Source organism: Capsaspora owczarzaki, assembly GCF_000151315.2.
Source record: "Capsaspora owczarzaki ATCC 30864 unplaced genomic scaffold supercont2.9, whole genome shotgun sequence".
NCBI lineage: Eukaryota > Filasterea > Ministeriida > Capsasporidae > Capsaspora > Capsaspora owczarzaki.
This window is the reverse complement of record NW_011887300.1, coordinates 1,099,393-1,117,613: the sequence shown is the minus strand read 5'-3', so window position 1 is coordinate 1,117,613 and position 18,221 is coordinate 1,099,393. Positions and strand designations below refer to the sequence as shown.

The following is an 18,221-nucleotide window of genomic DNA, read 5'->3' as shown; positions in this document are numbered from 1 at the left end:
TGGATTGTGTGGAAGAAGTGTATCAATACAATTTTGAACGTAACCCGAAGCATCGACAGCACAAATGACGATGATGGGAAACGCGGGGGTGCTGTTAGTAGTAGTATTCGTAGTAGTAGTAAAAGTAGTAGAAGTAGTGGTAGTAGCAGCGGTGCTGGTACCACCTGACGGTTGTAATAGTTTAAGAGTCCGGAATCGCGACGTGTTGAATCAGCTTCTCGACAACTTCGCCGATTTGCAAATAAATCCTAAAGGCAAAAGAATAGGCAGCAGTCAGAAAACGTTCGTACACAAATAGGGCAAGCCAAAGACATGCAACCGACAGAGGGCTTCAAACTCACTCTTCGTTGCTCGCATCCGTGGGGCGGAGGGAGTCGAGTGCGGGCTCGAGAAGCTTTTCAACTTGAGAGCGCGTGAGCGGAAGCCGGGTGCACGCTTGGATTCGGGCAAGCAGTCCCATTGCATTGGTGGCGTACTCGGACACCCGACGGATTTCCGCTTTGGACGCGTTGGCCGCAGCGGGTCGCAGAGGCTGTTGCACCATGTTGCTGTCGCCATTTTTCGTCGATGCAGGCTCTGCGTCGTCCTCCTCGTCCGCTTCATCAGGTCCGAGGTTTTCGCGATGTTCTTGCTCCTCTTCTTGGCGCTGTCGTTGCAAAGAATTCTTCTTGCAGGATGCAGTAAAGAGCGACTTTGCAAGCAGATCGCACTCGACGGAGATTGGCATGCCAGCGTCCTTGTGCTCCGCAGTCTGCTGCTTGATATTCTCGAGCTGAACGAGCGTCGAGTCAATCGCCTTGTTGCAGTCGTGCAACTGCAGCATGACCCATGCGTACTCTTGCTTGAGTTGAGGGGGAATGCCCGTTTCGGAAACACCAACCTGTGCAATCACACCAACAAGTCAGCAATATCAGAATGAGGGCTACATTCCGCGCTCCAAAACTTACACAGCGCAGCGCATTTTGGTTCATCGTGACGAGGTACTTGGTGAGAATTTCCTTGATTTTAAGTAGTTTGTTCAGCTTGACCTGGCGGGTTTTGGGAAAAAACAAAAAACAAAAAACAAAAAACAAAACAAAAAAACAAAAAAAAAAAAAAAAACCAAGCAGAGACAAAAGGAACATTGAAAAAACGTGAGCCAGACCATACAACAGAAAGCAGCACTACCAAAGATGTAAGCACATACAACGTATTGAATGTCGCCAAGCACATAGTTGTGAGGGTTGTGGATTTCAGCGAGTTCGTCTTCGGAAACGTGCTCGCCGATCGAGTCGTCAATCTTGCGCTCCATGTGAGGAGAATGGAAGAGAGCTTGGTTCTACAAATGGGGAAAGCAGCAACCAGTCAGTCAGGGAAGAAACCAGAGCAGGCAAACAAACAAGACTAGATTCACGCAGCGAAATCAAAGAAAGAAAAGCGAATCGTACCATAGACTTGGGCGCAAAGGCGAGAGTCTCTCGCCTGCGATTCCGGGAGCGCGCACCGATGGTCGTGTTGCGAACACGAACCATAGACGACGCTTTATTGAGCTGGACGCGGCCGGTCATCTAGGCACGGCAGAGGTTTCTCTTCAGTCAGCGCAATCACCAAGCAACCGAGCAGTTTCTCGCCAAACACCCGCTCAATGCAACATACCATGACGTCGACATCCGGGATGTAGCGCGGCTCAATCCCGGGATTATCGAATTTGATTTGGTAGCAGAATTTGGCTGGGTTGACGGCCAGTACAGTTCCGTTGAACAGCCGATCAGGATATTCAGCAATACGCACTGACAAGAAATAACAACAAAAGGGCCAAAGCCAATGAGAATGGAGACACACACAAACACCAAGCGAACAACCAAACGAGCAACAAAAAAACCCCAAACCAACTGCAACTGTTACCTGTCACTCGCTCGTTGACTCGAATTAATTCAGGAATCATGACCGGGATGGGAACTTCCGGAAGAGGCTCGGACGACACAGGAGTCTGGACAGTCAAGGAACAACACAAAAAGCACTTTGAGCAAAGACACTCAAAGCTTCTTCAACAAGAATATCGCATCGCACCTCAGCGACATGGATTTGTTGGATGGCTCGGATCTTGGTCCTCTGTCGCTCCAGCATGTTGCGCTCAGCCTCAATGAAGGCGGCGGAGAATCGGCGCGGCTTGCCAATCTTTCGTCGGAAGGCTGCCCACTCAATACGCGTCATGTGAGTGACATGGCCAAGTCCGAATCGCTCCAGTGACTGCTCAAACTCATTCTTGGCAGGGCGGAGCAGCACGTGGTCCAGCGAGCTGTAAAACCATTCATAGATTGCTTGCTGGCGCACCGTGGCCTGGCGCAACGCCGGACGAATGCGACTTAGCAAGTCGCGGCCAAGCGTTTCGTACTTGGCAGGAATGCTAGGCGAAGCGGGTCGACGAGGCGCTGACGAGCTCGCGCGACCCGAGCGATTTGCAGCGACATTGGCCGCTGCCACGATTTTGGGAGATGCCGATGCTGCAGCATTAACCGTGCGAGGGCTCGTGCGAGGACTCGTGCGAGGAGACGCAACAGCAGCAGCAGCAGCAGCAGCAGAGGCGGAGCGAGGCGTTGTACTGACTGGCCAGTCTGTGCGCGAGGCTGAGCGCCCTGCTGCCGGAGATGCAGCCGCGGCCGTTGCCAAGGGCTGGCTGGACATGACGGTGGGTACAGCCCTAACGTCGACAGACACGCGTGGATGGGCTGCAACCGTCACGGGAGCCATGCCATTCGTGTTCATGGGCATCGGTCCCGCAGGCGACCCTTGGAACGCAGGTCGCGGGAAGGGCATAAACTGTGGCTGGCCTCCGCCTGGCATCATCATGCCGTAAGGCATCGAGTAGCGTGAAGGGGATGATGCATAAGGGATCATGCCGTACGGGTAGCCCATTGGGGACATGCCCTGTGCAGGCATCATCATCGGACGGGGCGACATGTATGGCATCATCGGTGGCATGGGCATCTGCACTGAAAACATGGGAGGCATCATCATGCCAGCCGAGGGGTGCAAGGCCGGTGCATACGAGGCGTCGCCTGAAGCGTTGCCCTGATGGGTGTTGTCGTTGTCGTTGTCGTTGTCGTCGTTGTCTTCTTCGTCGTCGTCTTCGTCGTCATCGTTGCGTGCATTGCTGGTGGCTCTCCGGCGGGGAGAAGAGCGACGCTCGCCCGTGTTGCTACTGCTGCTTGCGGCAGGTTGAGCGGCTGGTCGATTGCGCAGCCGAGAGCTGGAGCGCCTGTTGGACGTATCGTCGTTGCCTTCGCTCACTTCGCTTCGGGGAGGGGCGGGACTGCCACCAGCAGCCAGGGCCAGGGCGGCACCACGACGTGTCGGTGTCTGATGCTGTGGGCTCGCAGGAAACAGCTCTCGTTGTGACGAGCGCAGGTTGTGCAGGGTAGTGGCGCCTCGCATCTCCAATTCGTGGACGGTTGGTGCAGGGCCCGCTGTGGGGATGGATGACAAGCTACTAGACGGTGGGTTTTGAAAGCGCTGGCTTGGGCTGCTCGTGCCACGGGCGCTGCCAACGCTCGAGACTGGGGTTTCGTACGTGGGCATGGCGGTGGACGTGTTTGGGGCTGGGACGACGCGAGTCCCGCTCGTGCCAGCGCGACCGTTGCTAACGGGAGTGAGAGCATTGATAGTTCCGCGTTGGGACACATATGGAGCAGCAGCAGTAGCAGTAGCAGGGGCAGCAGCGGTGGTGGACGGCGTGCTCATGTCGGTGGGATTGTTGTCGTAAAAGTCCTGCATGACCATCTTGAACTGGGAAAACTCGGTAGCAAAGCTCAGCACAGACTTGTTCTGCCGGTACAGCGCACTCACTTGAGCGACCGTCCTGCCAGGCAGCTGGCTTGCAATCCGCTCAAAGTTTTGGTGGTGCTTCCGAAACTGCTCAAAAAAGGTTTCCAGCTCATCGTTTGACCATCGCGACCCAAGTTGGTTCATGTCTGCAGTTGCCTGCAATTGGTTTTTCCAGCTGCTCCAAAAGAAACGAGGGTGAGGGGAAGTGGGTCGAAACGTGGAGGATGGCGCAAAAAGTGGACCTTTCAGCACGAAATCTGCCAACAAGAACAAAAGAGCAGCAAAACACATTGAGACATTGTACAATCAACGACAAGAGGCATTGCACCATTCATTCAACTTTGTTCAGGTCAAAGTGATTGAGGACTTGTCAAAATGTGCAAAAAGCACCATAAAAGGCGAACCATTTTTCTCTCCCCCCCGCGTTTCCCCATCCCTTCCTTGCTCAGATCACTTTTTCGCCTGCTTTCCTGCCGTGTGTGTTTTTCGCTGTCCAACTTGTTTGTTCTTCTTTCGCAGCACTTTTTCAACTTGCTTTTTTTCACGTTTTTTCAAAAATTTGAACGTGGTTTTTTTTTTCCCTTTGTTTTTGAGGTTTTTGAAAACAAGATAAAAGAAAAGAAAAGAAAAGGATTTTTTTTTTTCAAATGTTGGCTGGAAAAGCCATTGATTCAAAAAAAAGAAAAAAAAAAGTGAAAATCAAAAAATTGAAAATAAAATAAAAATATGAAATAGGGATTTGCATTGGCGTTCAAAGCTCAAAAAGCAAAAGGAAGCGTGCCAAAAAAAAAAAAAAAAATCAAACAAAATTCACGAACGAGAGACCCGGCTGCGCCCCGGTGCGAGTGGCGCCCAGCACAAGCACTTTCAGATTTGACGAAGGGCAGTGGAGGGTGCAGTGAAGCATCGTACACACTGCATGCGCCAGCCAGGCGATGGCGGAATCGCAGGATGGCACGGAGAGCAGAAAATGAAAAAGGCCGAAGAAAGAGAGACACGACTGTTCAAAAAAAAAAAAAAAAAAAAAAAGAAAAAAAAAAAAAAAAGGAAACACGATTTTTGCCATTCAATTTGAAACAAAAAAGACGGCGGAAAGGCAGACGAGAAGCGGCATCGACCGAGAACGGCGCGTCGCTCGGGCCCTCACTTTGGCCAGCAGTGAGCTGCAAGGGTCTGCTACACGGCTGATACCGCAGCGGGGCCCGGCCAGCGCGCCCACAGAGCGCAAGCGCACTCAAATGCAGCCAAGGCACTTTTTGAAAAAAAAAAAAAAAGGACTTGAAAAAAAAAATCGTCATCGAGAGGGAAGAAAGGGGGTCAAGCGAAAATGCAGCAGGCTCGCAGAGGTCTGATGGGATTGGCGTTAGGGCAGAAGCATGTACCTGAAGCAGTTGAGCGATAGCTTGGGCTGGTCCAAATGCGACAAGAGCCTCAGTGCGCGTCGACAGGCGGAAAGCAAAAGTAAGACCACAAGAAAATCAAAAAAAAAAACTTAAAAAAAAAAAAAAAAAAAAAAAAAAAGAGTGGGGATTTTCCAAGGTGCGTTGATTTTTTTTTTTTTTTTTGAATCGTGGAGCTGCGTGTGTGGCGAAAACAGACAGACAGAGCGAAGAAAATCGCACAAAGAAGCACGAGGAAGGCGCTGATTTCATCACTCGGAGGAATGGACTGGCCGCATGGCATGTGATCTCAGCCGATGGCTGCTCAATGCTGAGATCAAATCAATGTCGCCGCCAATGACTTTTTGAAAAATCGAGTGCCGCGACCACCATTCGGGCTCCTGGGCCCTTCAACCCTGTGCGTTCGGCGATGCTGAATATCGTGCCAACATTCATTGTTCACAGGGGAAAGCGCGTGTCAATGCTGCTGGCCTGATTCATTGGACATCTCAGAGTGACCTTGATGCGCTTCGATTTCAAACAAAAAAAGCCACCGCACCCTTTCTCCCCCGTTCCTGCTCCTCACTCGTTTCCCCTCGCTCCCCTCTCCCACCAAAACCACGCTCATTGATGCATGCTGCACAACGAAGGCACACGGAGCACGACAGCGCACAAACCCCGGCGGCCGTGTGACAGCGAGGAAAAAAAAGCTGGACACAAAAACTCGCACGCGTTCAATTTCAAAAAATAAAAAAAATAAAATAAAAAATAATAAAGTTTAAATTTGAACTTTTGACAGGGAAACTTCGCCTTATTTGGCTTTTCCCGCCAAAATTTGAGTTCGCGGTTTTTTTTCCATCCATGTGCGAGCTGGAGCTGACTTTGGAGGCGCGTCTCCCGACCCCTCCGCATGTTGGGCGCTGGAGCAAGTTCTCATGTTTGAGCAATTTTGTCGGTAGCGCAGGACGAAAAGACCGAGAGAAGGGCATGGCATCGGGCGAAATGTGGTCGGGGGCTGAGAGTGCGCACTCGTTGCGCGTGCACACGACCTCCCTTCAGTGTGCGTTTTGCACACTGGGACTGCATGGATGAATTTCTGCCTTCTGCGCTGCGAGCATGTGCTTTGAGGTTGCCGCGCAGCCTCCATCGACCCGACGTGAAACCATCAACCATGCCTCACCCCCTTCCCCGGTATTTTCCCGCCAAACGACCAATTTCTTTGGAATCAGCGTGAATTTTAGAGTCGGCTCTGGAGTTTTGGTGGCAATCGGTGCGGGTGAGCTTTCGTGTCCTGACTTTGGCTGGCCGTGCATTGCCAATGAAAAATCCACTCATTTTTTTTTTTTTTTTTTTGGTTTTTGTTCAAACATGCTGCTCTCGCGTGTTGCCTTGTTCAAAGCGTCGCCCGCAGCGGCCACCGCGGCCTCCACCACTGCCGCCGCAGCCATGGTGTCTGTCGCATTGAGTGCCGGTGCCAGCAGCCGCGCGGCGTTGCGAGGCGGCGATGCAGCAGCAGCAGCAGCGACCTCGGACGACGCCAATGCAGCTCCAGCCACCGCCGCCGCCTCAGAGTCTGGCCTGCGCCTGGCCGATGCTCGCGCGGCTGCCAAACTACGGCGTCGGGATGCGCTTTGTGCGGTCGCATTGGGACCACGATGCTGCAGTACGGCGTCGGGATGCGCTTTGTGCGGTCGCATTGGGACCACGATGCTGCAGTCAAGCCGTCGTTCTGGACGGTCACTCAAGACCGGCGAGAATGCAAGTGGATTTTTTTAGATTGGATTGTTTTCTTGTTTTGCTCACAGTGAGAGAGAGAGAGAGAGAGAGAGAGAGAGGGGAAGGACGGGTCGACGGCTCTCTGCTCAGTTCCCATTGCATTTGCATTGGCATTGGAGAAAATCCTCGAGATCGCTCGATTTCCGTCATTGCGATCACTTCCCGCTCACTCACTATGGTTTTTCCAATGTGTGTACGATTTGGCATGGATTTAATAACAATGTAACAATGTATAGGGCGAGTTCAAGATTATCCCGTTTGGATACAAGACACTTTTTGGTAACGTTTCCTGTTCGCCGTTTCTGATGTTGGTCGCTTTTGTGTTTCCAGCGGCTTACAGTGAATCAACAATGGAATCGAAACAACAAAACCCTGGCAGGTCAACGGTTGTACGGCCGAGGAGAGCTTGCCGCTCAGTCCGTCAAGCACACTTTGGCGTCAAAAGAGGAGGCGCGCATTCCTCGCGCAGCCACAAACGACTGGCTCGTCCAACGGCACGAGTCCAAAGCTGTGATTCTCAAGTCTGGTCGCTATTCGTTTGCTCAGGACCACTTGCGGGATGTCGCTGCACCCACACCAGTGCCAGCGCCGTTCAACGCTCGCGATCTCGCCCGTTCGATTGTCCAATCCAACCGACAAATCAACCTTTCGCAGCTCCAACCAGCAGCCGCCGCTGCCGCCTCTGGCAAAAAGTAACTGCAGTCTGCCGAGCGTTTTGCTTTTTCATTGCAGACTGAGCCAGTCCTGCGAAACTGCGCGATTTCATGGAACAACAGAAGCAACAACACACTGCAGACCGAGAGCAGAGAGTCCTTTTGTTTTCATTGAAATTATTGTACAATACAGCCTATTTTGTTTTTTTTCATGTGCATCACCTCCTCGATCACCATCATGCTTCAGTGAACCGGAATCGTGAGCTAAAATAAACATCTTCCAGTTGACCGAGAGCGATTCTGCACTCGTCGCGCCACAACGCCGTCGCAGCATCGAGATGCATTTCCCTACGTAGTATCAAACGATGGGAATGTGAGACAACTCGCACATGTGACGCAAGAGTCGACCATCCAAAAAGTGTGCTTTGTTTTTGTTCGTTTACCGCTGTCGATAGTCGAGCACTTTCTCTGCCACTGTTGCGTTGAGCTTTTCGAAATCATTGAGCAGCAGGGTGTCTTTCAATTCCGCAATCATTCTGAGCAGCGTTTCATAGCCTCGGATCTGAACGAGAAGGTTCCAAAGAGTGAGTAAGCGCAACCACTTCGCTCACGCTGCACTCGATTCAGCCCAAAAGCTCGCAAGCAGCACCAGCACCAGCTTGTCTGTTCGACACTCGACTCAACGCCATCAACTGTCATTCACGCCGAGCCGAGCGGCCGAAGCAAAACCAAAACGAAACACAAACCAAAACGAAGCAAACAAGTTTCAAAACTAGCCAGCCCGTACCATGCTTGTCGTCCGCAGTTGCAGCTCAAATTCATCCTTGATGACAATGGTTGTGTCTGCCATGTTGGCGTCGGCCTGGACCTTGGCGTTGCGCACGATCGCCATGAAGCTTTCCGTTATTTGTCGGACGGACTCGTCCAGGCTGCCCTTGAGCTTTGCCTCGAGCTTGGCCAGCTGCACCAGCTTGATTTCGGCCTTGGTTCGTGTGGACGACATTCCGACAGCGACGGCAGCGGCATCACTTGCACTTCCTGCTGGCTGAGCTTGAGCCTGAGCTTGAGCCTGAGCTTGAGCTTGAGCTTGAGCTTGATACAGCGGCGAGCCGTCCCAGCAGCGAGCGCCGCGGCCATCGCAGCGGGCGACCCTGCGTGCGGCGTGAGTGAGAGTGGTCCAACTGGCAGCACAGGAGCAGCACAGGAGCAGCAGCAGCAGCAGTAGTAGTAGTAGGAGCAGGTTGCATTGGAACTCGCTGCAGTCCTCCAGCCGCTACAGCGCCACCCAGATTCATGCCAGCAGCAGCTGGACTAGCACCAGTCGGAATAGCAGTCATGGCGGTCGGATGGATTGGCTGCCCTTGCTGCCCGGGCACGCCTTCTGCTGAGCGACTTGCCATTTACAGTAACAATCGCGTCTGAGAAAATGATAACAATAATAATAAAAGACTGCACAAATTTGGTTGTCCAATGTTGAATCTTTTCTTTGTTTTGTGTTTTTCCAAGCTTTGGTTCTCAGCAGCTCAGAGCGCTCAGCGGCTCAGTCCATTTTGCTCCTTGCTCAGAGAATGCCCTCCCCGCTGGAGGTGTTCTGCGGCGGCGGCGGAGTGCTCGCTGGTGGTGCCAATGCGACCGCGCTGCAGCTTCTGTTTGGCGACGGTGGCGGTGGCTCAGTGACGCATTGCGGTGCTGCGGTCGTCGGCGTGCTGCCCGCGCTGGGACTGCTGCTCATGGCGCTGCTCGGCGAGATGGCCTTCGTCCGACGCAGCAGCTCTGCAGAGCCGACCACCGGGCCTGGCGTGTCGCGCTCCATCAACATCAACAGCACCACCAATAGTGCGAGTTTGCCTCGCTCAGGCTGCGGCGGCGGCGGCGGCGGCGGCGTTGCAGCGGATGGAGCGGCGAATTCGGATGATGACGAGCGTGATGATCGGAGAATCCGCCAACGACGACGACGACGACAACGAGGACGAGGACGGATGCTGCCACCGGGCTGCTGCTGCTCCAGCGACATCAGACACGCCGTGAGCAGGCGGGCGGCGCGGTCGTGGCGCGCGGGGCTGCGGGGCGTCCAGCTGGCGATCGCCTGGTCGCTCGCGCTCGCAAGTGCCACAGCGCTCGTGGCGCACATGGTCCTCCCCGCCGAGTCGGCCAGTGCAAGCGCAAGGGCAATCGCGGATGTCGCTGCCGTCGACTGGCTCACCGATCTCGCTGGCCTGGTCGCATGGACGCTGCTGGCGCTCGCTACAGCCTACCGTCGGCGTTGGAGGTTTGGCCATCTCTACGCTGCTCAGCGCTCAGATAGCCGGGCGACCACCAAGCACCGGCAAACCAGGCGCGGCGAGCTGCGTCCGGCATGCTTGCTGCCAGCGCCATTGTCTGTGCAAATCGCGTGTGTGCTGGTCGCTGCCAGTCTTTGGGTCGCCACGTACTCGGCGTTCGATTCGGGCACCTCCGCGGACTGGTCCTTGTTCGATGCCGTTCGGGTTGCAATCTCGGCCAGTTTGGCCACCACGCTGCCATTCAGTTGCTGTGGGCTCTCGTTGCTCGGATGGCGATCGATCAGGCGTCTCCTCAAACCAGCCGCTGCCGCTCAACCCAACCTCCATGCCGACTCATCCACGGAAAATTCTACCCAAAGCAGTAGCAGTGGCGGCAGTAGCAGTGAAAGCGATCATTCACCAGTGTCCGCGGCATCTTCCACTCCCACTCGCAACGCGAGGCGACGGCGCGCTCAAGAGGACAAGGCGGGATTCTGGTCGTTGCTGTACCTGAGCTGGTCGTGGCCGGTCATTGCACACGGGTTTCGGCACGTCTTGCAGTTGGGCGACTTGTTCATTCTGCCGCGCGATCTCGGCACGTCTCGCATTGCCCGCAACTTTATCGGCACGCTGACAGGAGCGACCGCGCCACAGGCGGCAACCACCTCATCCAGCTCGTCAGAACCGCTCAAACAACGCGTGCCGCTGCTCTCCGCCCTCAACAGCCAGTTCGGTGCAGCGTACTATCCACTCGGCCTTTTGCGATTCTTTGCCGATACAATCGCCTTTTCAGGCCCAATGCTGTTGAACGCCCTCGTTTCGTTTGTGAGCGATGCCGACGAGCCAATGTGGCACGGCTACCTCTACGCCCTCGGTCTCTTTGGTGGCACGCTCGTTTCGGCCATCTTGAACACGCAGTACAACTACCTTGTGGCGCGCGTTGGCATGCAAGTCCGCGCTGCACTCGTCACCTCCGTGTACTCTAAGACGCTGCGGCTGGGCGGGTCGTCCACGCACAGCTTTACGACGGGCCAGATCACAAACTTTATGAGCACCGACACGGACCGCGTCGTCAACTTTTGTCCCTCCTTTCACAAGTGCTGGTCCCTCCCCGTGCAGGTGGGTCTCACCCTCTACCTCCTCTATGTCCAGATCGGCTTTGCGTTTCTCGCCGGCCTGGGCGTCGCCTTGCTGCTCATCCCGATCAATCGCTATCTGGCGATACGCATCGGAGTTTTGAGCAAGGAAATGATGGTGTACAAGGACGCACGCGTCAAGCTCACCAATGAAACGCTGGCTGGCATTCGCGTGATCAAACTGTATGCCTGGGAAGACGCGTTGATTGCGAAGATTCAAGGGATGCGCGCACTCGAGCTTGTCGCGCTACGAGGTCGCAAGTACCTCGACGCCTGGTGCGTCTATTTCTGGGCCACAACGCCGGTGCTGATTTCCATCCTGACGTTTGTGTCGTACGTTTACTGGTATGGCCCGGCAGATCTCACCGCAGCCAGGGTGTTTACGAGTCTCGCACTGTTCAACCTGCTGATCACGCCGCTCAATGCGTTTCCCTGGGTCTTGAACGGTGTCATGGATGCGTGGGTGTCCTTGAAGCGGCTGGAGGCGTTTTTCGACAAAGCAGAGTCCTGTCGGCCAGATGATCGGCGATCTTCGGCGCTTTCCTACTACTATTTGCCAACCGTGTCGTCCACGCCGTCCACGTCGTCCACCGCCACCGCCTTCACCACCACCACCACCTCCACCTCCACCACCACCGCAGGCGTCAATGAGTTTGGCCAACCCGCTGCTGCTGTCGAGTTTCGCAACGCCACGCTGTCGTGGCTTGAGCCGAACACAGTCACGCCCTCGCTTGACCATGCGCCGTTTACGTTGGCCAACGTGTCCTTGACCATTCCAAAGGGCGCGCTGGTGGGCGTGTTTGGTCCCTTTGCGAGCGGGAAAAGCAGCTTGCTGGCATCCATGCTGGGCGAAATGAGCGTCACCTCTGGCAGCCTTATTATCCATGACAGAGCCGCTGCACGGTCGCTTGAAAACAGTCATCCTCTTTCCGACACCGTCAACCCGCCACCTCCTTGCATTGCGTATGCGACCCAGCAGCCCTGGGTTCAAAACGCCACCGTCCGCGACAACATTCTCTTCGGTCTGCCGCTTCGGCAACCAGCTTACTCTCGTGTCTTGTTTGCCTGCGCTCTTGAGCCGGACATGGCCATTCTGCGCGACGGAGATCTCACCGAGGTGGGTGAGCAAGGTGTCACGCTCTCGGGTGGACAGAAGGCTCGTGTCGCCTTGGCTCGCGCCGTGTATCGAGCGTCCTTCTCGGTGGAGGAAGGCGGCGCGGACCTGGTCCTTCTCGATGATCCTCTTTCTGCGGTGGATGCCCATGTTGCCGCCCACCTGATGCAGCACTGCATCGGGGGTCTTCTCAAAGGCCGCACTGTTGTGCTTGTGACCCACCACGTGCAGCACCTTGTTGGTGCTTGCAACGTGCTCGTGCGCCTGACGAGCACGCGAGAGGTGGCCAGCGCACACAAGGGTACTGCAGAATGGGACGCACTGGTGCCCGATCTCGGCAGTTTCCAGCAGTCTGCCGATGTAGCACTGTCACTGACGGAACACGATCCGCCTCGAAACGAGCACAAAGCTCGGGCCAAAGCGCAGTCTATTCTCGTTCCAGTCAGCGATTCTCCGGCACCCGACAGCACCCCACAGGCGCTCATGACCATCGAAGAGCGGGAAGTTGGCGTCGTCAAGGCCCAGGTCCACGCAAGCTATTGGCGTTCGATGGGCATGTTCCTCACAGTGAGCATCTTTGTGACGCTGAGTCTCATGCAGGCGTCGCGCAACATCAACGACTGGTGGCTATCCTACTGGGTGGGCACCATCACTCCGAATGTGACGCTGAGTGACCAAACTTACTACCTCGAGATTTACGGAGGTCTTGCAGCTGCCAATTCCGCGTTCACCCTGGCCCGCGCCTTTGCCTTTGCCTACGGCGGGCTGTGTGCTGCTCGCAACATTCACACAAAGCTGTTGAACAGAATTTTGAGGGCGCCCGTTTCCTTTTTCGACACTACTCCGGTATGGTCTTTTGGTTGACTTTGAAGAGAGCGATAGTGTCATCCATTCGTTTGCATTGACTGTTTGATTGCGATTTGAATTGAATGTGCCACATGCGCGCTCATCGCGATATCCTTCCTTACCAGTTGGGTCGTATTCTCAACCGGTTTTCTTCAGATGTCGTAAGTTACAAAGTTCCTTTCTTGCCCATTTCTTGCGCGCTTCTCGTCATTTCTCTCATTCATCTCCCCACTGCATTGCCCTTTTGCCTTGTTGGTGTCAGAACACGATTGACGACTCCCTGCCCTTCATCATGAACATTCTTCTTGCGCAAGTGTTTGGCATTGCCGGCTCGATTGCAGTCACCTGCTACGGTCTCCCTTGGTTTGCTCTCGCCCTTCTCCCGCTGGGAGGCGTGTACTATCTGATCCAACGCTACTATCGACGATCGTCGCGAGAAGTCAAGCGCCTCGACACGATTTCCCTTTCGCCAATCTATGCACACTTTTCCGAAACCATCCACGGCGTGTCCTGCATCCGCGCATTTGCACAGGAGAATCGTTTTTGTGACGAAAACATGACCAAGTTGACCGCCAATCAGTGCGCCAGCTATGCTGGAAACGCAACTGGCCAGTGGCTCGGCGCGCGACTGCAGCTGCTTGGTGTTTTTGTCCTCTTGGCTGTTGTATCGATTGCGCTGGTGCAGCACGCACTTTCCAACAGCACCACTGGAAGTGTGGATCCAGGGTTGGTCGGCCTCAGCATTTCCTATGCGCTTTCGGTGACCTCTCAGCTGGCCGGCGTCGTCACCTCGTTCACAGAGACGGAAAAGGAAATGGTATCGGTCGAGCGAGCGTGTCAGTACATTGAAAACACACCCGAAGAGGAGCCCGATGTGACTTTGCCCGTCTCGCGCCGACGAACGCTTCGAGGCACCAGCACCTTCCGCCGGAATACGCTCGACGAGGAGCAACAGAGTTTGCTTTCGTCGAGCGTGTCCCGCTATTCTGGTGTTGGCTCGTCTGAGGTAATGCATGCACTCTGTTGCGTTGGGTTGGAGTTTGGAAAAGTTGGGTTGGTGTGTGTGTGTGTGCGTGCGGGGGAAAGCTGAGTGAAAGTTTGCCCTGACTTTTGTTTGGTGTTGAACTTTGTAGCCCACTGCTGTGCCAGCCACCTGGCCGGCCACCGGCGCAGTCTCGTTTCAAAATGTCACTGTCGTCTATCGCCCAGGTCTTGCCCCCGCACTCGACGGGCTGTCGTTGCAGATTGCCGCAGGGGAGAAAATCGGTGTGGTCGGCCGAACTGGCAGTGGCAAGTCGACTCTTCTGCTTGCCCTGTTCCGAATGGTTGGCCAACAGTCTGGTCGCATTGTCGTGGATGGCGTGGATACTGCCACCATCACGCGAAAGCACTTGCGGTCAGTCCAATGTCACGTGTCACGGGTGTGGAATTGTGTCTGGTTTTCTCACAGCCAAAAAACGATGAACATTGCTTCGATTGCACAGTTCGTCACTGACAATCATTCCTCAGGACCCAGTTTTGTTTAGTGGCTCGCTTCGCGAAAATCTAGACCCGTTCTCGCGATACAGCGATGCGCAGGTTTGGGATGCGCTGCTAAAGTGCCGCCTGGTCGCCTCATCTGCTCAGCCTACAACTCTCGACGTCCAGCGCGTGACCTTGTCCAGGCCGGTGCACGAACGCGGCAGTAACTTTTCCGTTGGCGAGCGCCAGTTGATTTGTCTTGGACGGGCGCTCTTGAAACAAGCCAAGGTATTGTGACGAGGGTGGAAATTTCAGAATGTCGATTTGAACTTGCTGACACGGATACATGTGTACTTTTAGATTCTCTGTATTGACGAAGCGACGGCCAGTGTCGATGCGGATACAGATGCTCAAATTCAGCACACTTTGCGCACAGAATTTCCAAACACCACCGTCATCACTATTGCACACCGGTACAGTGGATGCTTCTTGAATGCGCAGTTTCGTTTTGTGATTGGCTCCAACCAACTGTCGTGCTTGCTGTTTGATCGTTTATTTGTTATTTGCCAGAATCGGAACAATCCTCGACTATGATCGGATTGTGGTTCTCGATAGCGGCCGCGTTCTTGAGACCGGACCGCCCCGAACTCTTCTGACTCAACCCTCATCGCATTTCGCTCAGTTGGCGAATCGGGTCGGTTAGCCTATCAAGGGTTTTGCGGCATCTGTCTCACGAGGAAAAAACAAACAAACAAAAAAAAAAAAAACGACGTTCCCACCATCTTCCATCACTCATCTCTTAATCTCCCAATGCTGTTCGCTGCTTGTAACATACTCAATGTCTTAATATACTTTTCATTTGTTAAAAAAATATCAACGGATACATCGTCCACATGAATAAAATGACAACAAGAACAACAACAAACGCAACAAAAACAGAGAGTTATGGGTTTTCTTGGATTCCATTGTACTCGAGAAGAGCCTCGGTCAGTCGAACAAGAATTGCACAAAGAAGCATACCAATGATGATGCTCGCCAGAGCGAGCCGCTTTTGCCCAATGTGGCGGACGGCAAGCGGACCGAGTTCAACGACAGAAAGGACAAACATGATTCCGCCAACGCCGGCCAGCAAATATTGCAAACTGAGTCCCGTGGAGAACATTTGCAAGAGTAGACTCGCGACCAGCGCGCCGAGTGGTTCAAACAGTCCGGACACGACGGGCAGCACCAAGCTCCAGGGAACGCTTTTCGTGGCGGCATAAATGGGCGCTGCAATGGACATTCCCTCTGGAACATTGTGCAGGGCCAAAGACACGGCGAGAACAAAGCCCAGGCGTAGCCCTCGCAGGGTAGAGATGAGCAGGATGGCGCCCTCTGGCATGTTGTGCAGCGAGACAACTGCGGCCGTCATGATGGCCGTGCGAAGCGTGGCGGGATCCACGTTCGCGGCGACGGTGAACGAGCCGGTGCCTGCCGTGAGGGCTCCTTGGCTTGCCCCAAAGCTACTTCGGAAGATCTTTGACACGACACGAATCGGCGCTTCGAGGATGGCGGACAGAACGCCAAAGCCGACGCAGCCGCAAACGAACGAGTAAAATGCGTGGAGCAACCCGATCAGCTCCACCGACGGGAATAGCAAGTCAAACACGCTCAGGTAGATCATGACACCTGCAGCGATGCCTTCCAGGAAGCCCATGGTGCTGCGCGTCGGCTCGCCCAGGCAGACCACAACCACTCCGCCAAGACCAGTGCTCAGTCCCGACACGAGCGTGAGGACCATCGCAGCAGTGTACGACGTTCCTTGATCCATGATGAGCTTGTTGATGGGCTCGTCTTTGCCCTTGCCTTGCGATTTGGGGGCTCCTTGACGAGGTGCATCGTTGGCTGGGATTGGATTACGCTCGGCACCTGGATCACCACCACCACCACCACCACCAGCAGCAGCAGGATCGTAGGAATCCATCATCGGATCCAGTCTCTGTCGTTGCATGGGATCTGGGACCTCGAGTTGGTCTGCTTGGGCCAGGGCTTGTTGTGCTTGGGCCGCGAGGTTAGCGTCGGGCAGCTCTTCCCTGGCGAGTGCGAGCCCGTGCGCTGGTAGCACGCATGCTGTGAGTGTGTCGATGAGGATGGCCATGGCGATGGCGATGGCGATGACGAGGCACAGCGAAGGGCGGATGCCCCGGCGTGACGAATCGGGTTGCTCGGCTGAGCGTCTGAGCATGTGAGAGACAAAAATGGGAAGAATGCCAAACACGCACAAAACACAAAACACAAAGCACAAAACAACGCCAAAGAGTTGATCAATCGAAATTCAAGCAAGGTCCTCAATGAGAAGTAGAATAACGACTGAGAGATGCTGTCAAACAACCAAAACGACGGGCACATCAAGTATGACGGACTGCGCGTGTTCATCGTTGAGTTGTGTGCAAGTGCAAGCAGGGATCGAGAGTACTTCACAGGCTTGCTGTGCCACAGACCGACCGTTGTCGAGAACCTTCAGCATGCAAAACGCGCGCTCCTTGTGGACCTCGCTGACTCCGATAAAGCCCTACAAGCCCGTGAGCTAGTATATTGAGCGATCGGCCTGGTGAATACGGGTCTGAGGGTAACAGAGGACAACTCTTCGTGCTTCCACACGAAAAATCCGGGTACAACCTGGCATTTTGCCCAAACGACACCGCCATCGATGAGTATGACTACCGGGTGTGTATCTGGAAAGAGCCGAGGCGAAAATGGGTCTTTGTGGCGTTTAGCTACTTTTAGGTTCACAGTTGGCAGTTGTTTTTGACTCGACAAGTTCCGAATGCTGTCGTATCAGAACATGACGCCGAGCCAGCGCGAGTTGTACGACAAGGTCAAGAATACACCTCGTTATTTCTGGTAAGAAGCAATCGAATGTATTGCAGAGTATAACAACGTGTGTCTTGACCAAATGGATAGTCGACATGGGGAACAGGTTGGCGATGCTGGAGCGCAGGCGATTGCTGAGGCACTTAAAGTCAACATGACAATTACCCAAGTCGAGTAAAACACCGTACTTTGATTCGTGCATGGGAGTGGGTGATTTCAGCAGAGGGTATTCAGAATACTTATGATGAGGGATGAACAGTCTTTGGCAGAATCAGATTGGCGAAGTTGGTGCGCGCGCGATTGCCGAGACACTCAAAGTGAACGAGACAGTGACGCAGCTCAAGTAAGGCATAGTGCTGTGACTGATTGTGAGTGAGTGATTCAACCGGGGGGGGGCGCGTTGAGAGCACTCACCGGTGGATGGGGATGGACAGTCTGTTTCGGAATCAAATTGGCGATGCTGGAGCGAGCACGATTGCTGAGGCACTCAAAGTGAACACGGGGCTGACCACGGTCGTGTAACCCATCTCACTTTGACCGATGCATATGAGTGAGTGATTGAGCAGAGTGTTCACCGAGGGATGGAATCTGGACAGTCTGGCTGAGAATCTGATTAGCGATGCTGGAGCGCAGAACTGGTCAAAGTGAACAAGACGCTGGCATGGCTCAAGTAGGTTGCTCGTCTTCGATATTGAACCAGGGTCAGCCATATCTTGCTACGCCGTCATCCTACTCACCGATCGAGCGACAGTCTGTCATGGAACTTCATTGGCGAAGTTGGTATTCAAGCGATTGCTGATGCACGCGAGTTCCATCACACTCTGACTGAGCTTCGGTAGAGCTGGCTATCAAGTCCTGCTTTCAACCAATGGAGTGGCCCTTGCTGACTGATACTCGTTTATGTTGCTTGTTCGTGGTACAGCATTGGCAACCAGTGT

The 18,221-nt window shown here is 54.2% G+C and overlaps 5 protein-coding genes across 5 annotated transcripts; 2 read left to right on the top strand and 3 right to left on the bottom strand.

The window, feature by feature from the left end:
• Positions 1-5,295, bottom strand: CAOG_05727 (hypothetical protein). Its single transcript, XM_004346350.2, has 9 exons — positions 5,187-5,295; positions 2,050-4,061; positions 1,885-1,969; positions 1,636-1,769; positions 1,428-1,547; positions 1,187-1,318; positions 948-1,028; positions 342-880; positions 1-248 (listed from the first exon to the last, which is right to left on the bottom strand). Exons 2-9 carry the CDS (start codon positions 3,946-3,948, stop codon positions 182-184), a joined length of 3,057 nt encoding a protein of 1,018 aa, XP_004346400.2. The 5' UTR covers positions 3,949-4,061; positions 5,187-5,295; the 3' UTR covers positions 1-181.
• Positions 5,296-6,551: 1,256 nt separating this feature from the next.
• Positions 6,552-7,655, top strand: CAOG_05726 (hypothetical protein; the record flags this gene model as incomplete). Its single annotated transcript, XM_004346349.2, has 2 exons — positions 6,552-6,846; positions 7,339-7,655. 2 exons carry the CDS (start codon positions 6,552-6,554, stop codon positions 7,653-7,655), a joined length of 612 nt encoding a protein of 203 aa, XP_004346399.2.
• A 193-nt stretch (positions 7,656-7,848) lies between these two features.
• Positions 7,849-9,012, bottom strand: CAOG_05725 (hypothetical protein; the record flags this gene model as incomplete). The annotated part of the gene is made up of 4 exons (XM_004346348.2): positions 7,849-7,960; positions 8,056-8,174; positions 8,400-8,763; positions 8,804-9,012. The coding sequence occupies 4 exons, from the start codon at positions 9,010-9,012 to the stop codon at positions 7,849-7,851; spliced, it is 804 nt and encodes a 267-aa protein (XP_004346398.2).
• A 155-nt stretch (positions 9,013-9,167) lies between these two features.
• On the top strand, positions 9,168-15,307 carry CAOG_05724 (multidrug resistance-associated protein 7). The gene is made up of 7 exons (XM_004346347.2): positions 9,168-12,969; positions 13,095-13,130; positions 13,232-13,975; positions 14,103-14,365; positions 14,454-14,718; positions 14,791-14,903; positions 15,001-15,307. Exons 1-7 carry the CDS (start codon positions 9,181-9,183, stop codon positions 15,131-15,133), a joined length of 5,343 nt encoding a protein of 1,780 aa, XP_004346397.2. The 5' UTR covers positions 9,168-9,180; the 3' UTR covers positions 15,134-15,307.
• CAOG_05723 (hypothetical protein) lies at positions 15,271-16,774 on the bottom strand. The gene has a single exon (XM_004346346.2). The coding sequence runs from the start codon at positions 16,652-16,654 to the stop codon at positions 15,374-15,376; it is 1,281 nt and encodes a 426-aa protein (XP_004346396.2). The 5' UTR covers positions 16,655-16,774; the 3' UTR covers positions 15,271-15,373.
• Between the last annotated feature and the right edge of the window lie 1,447 nt (positions 16,775-18,221).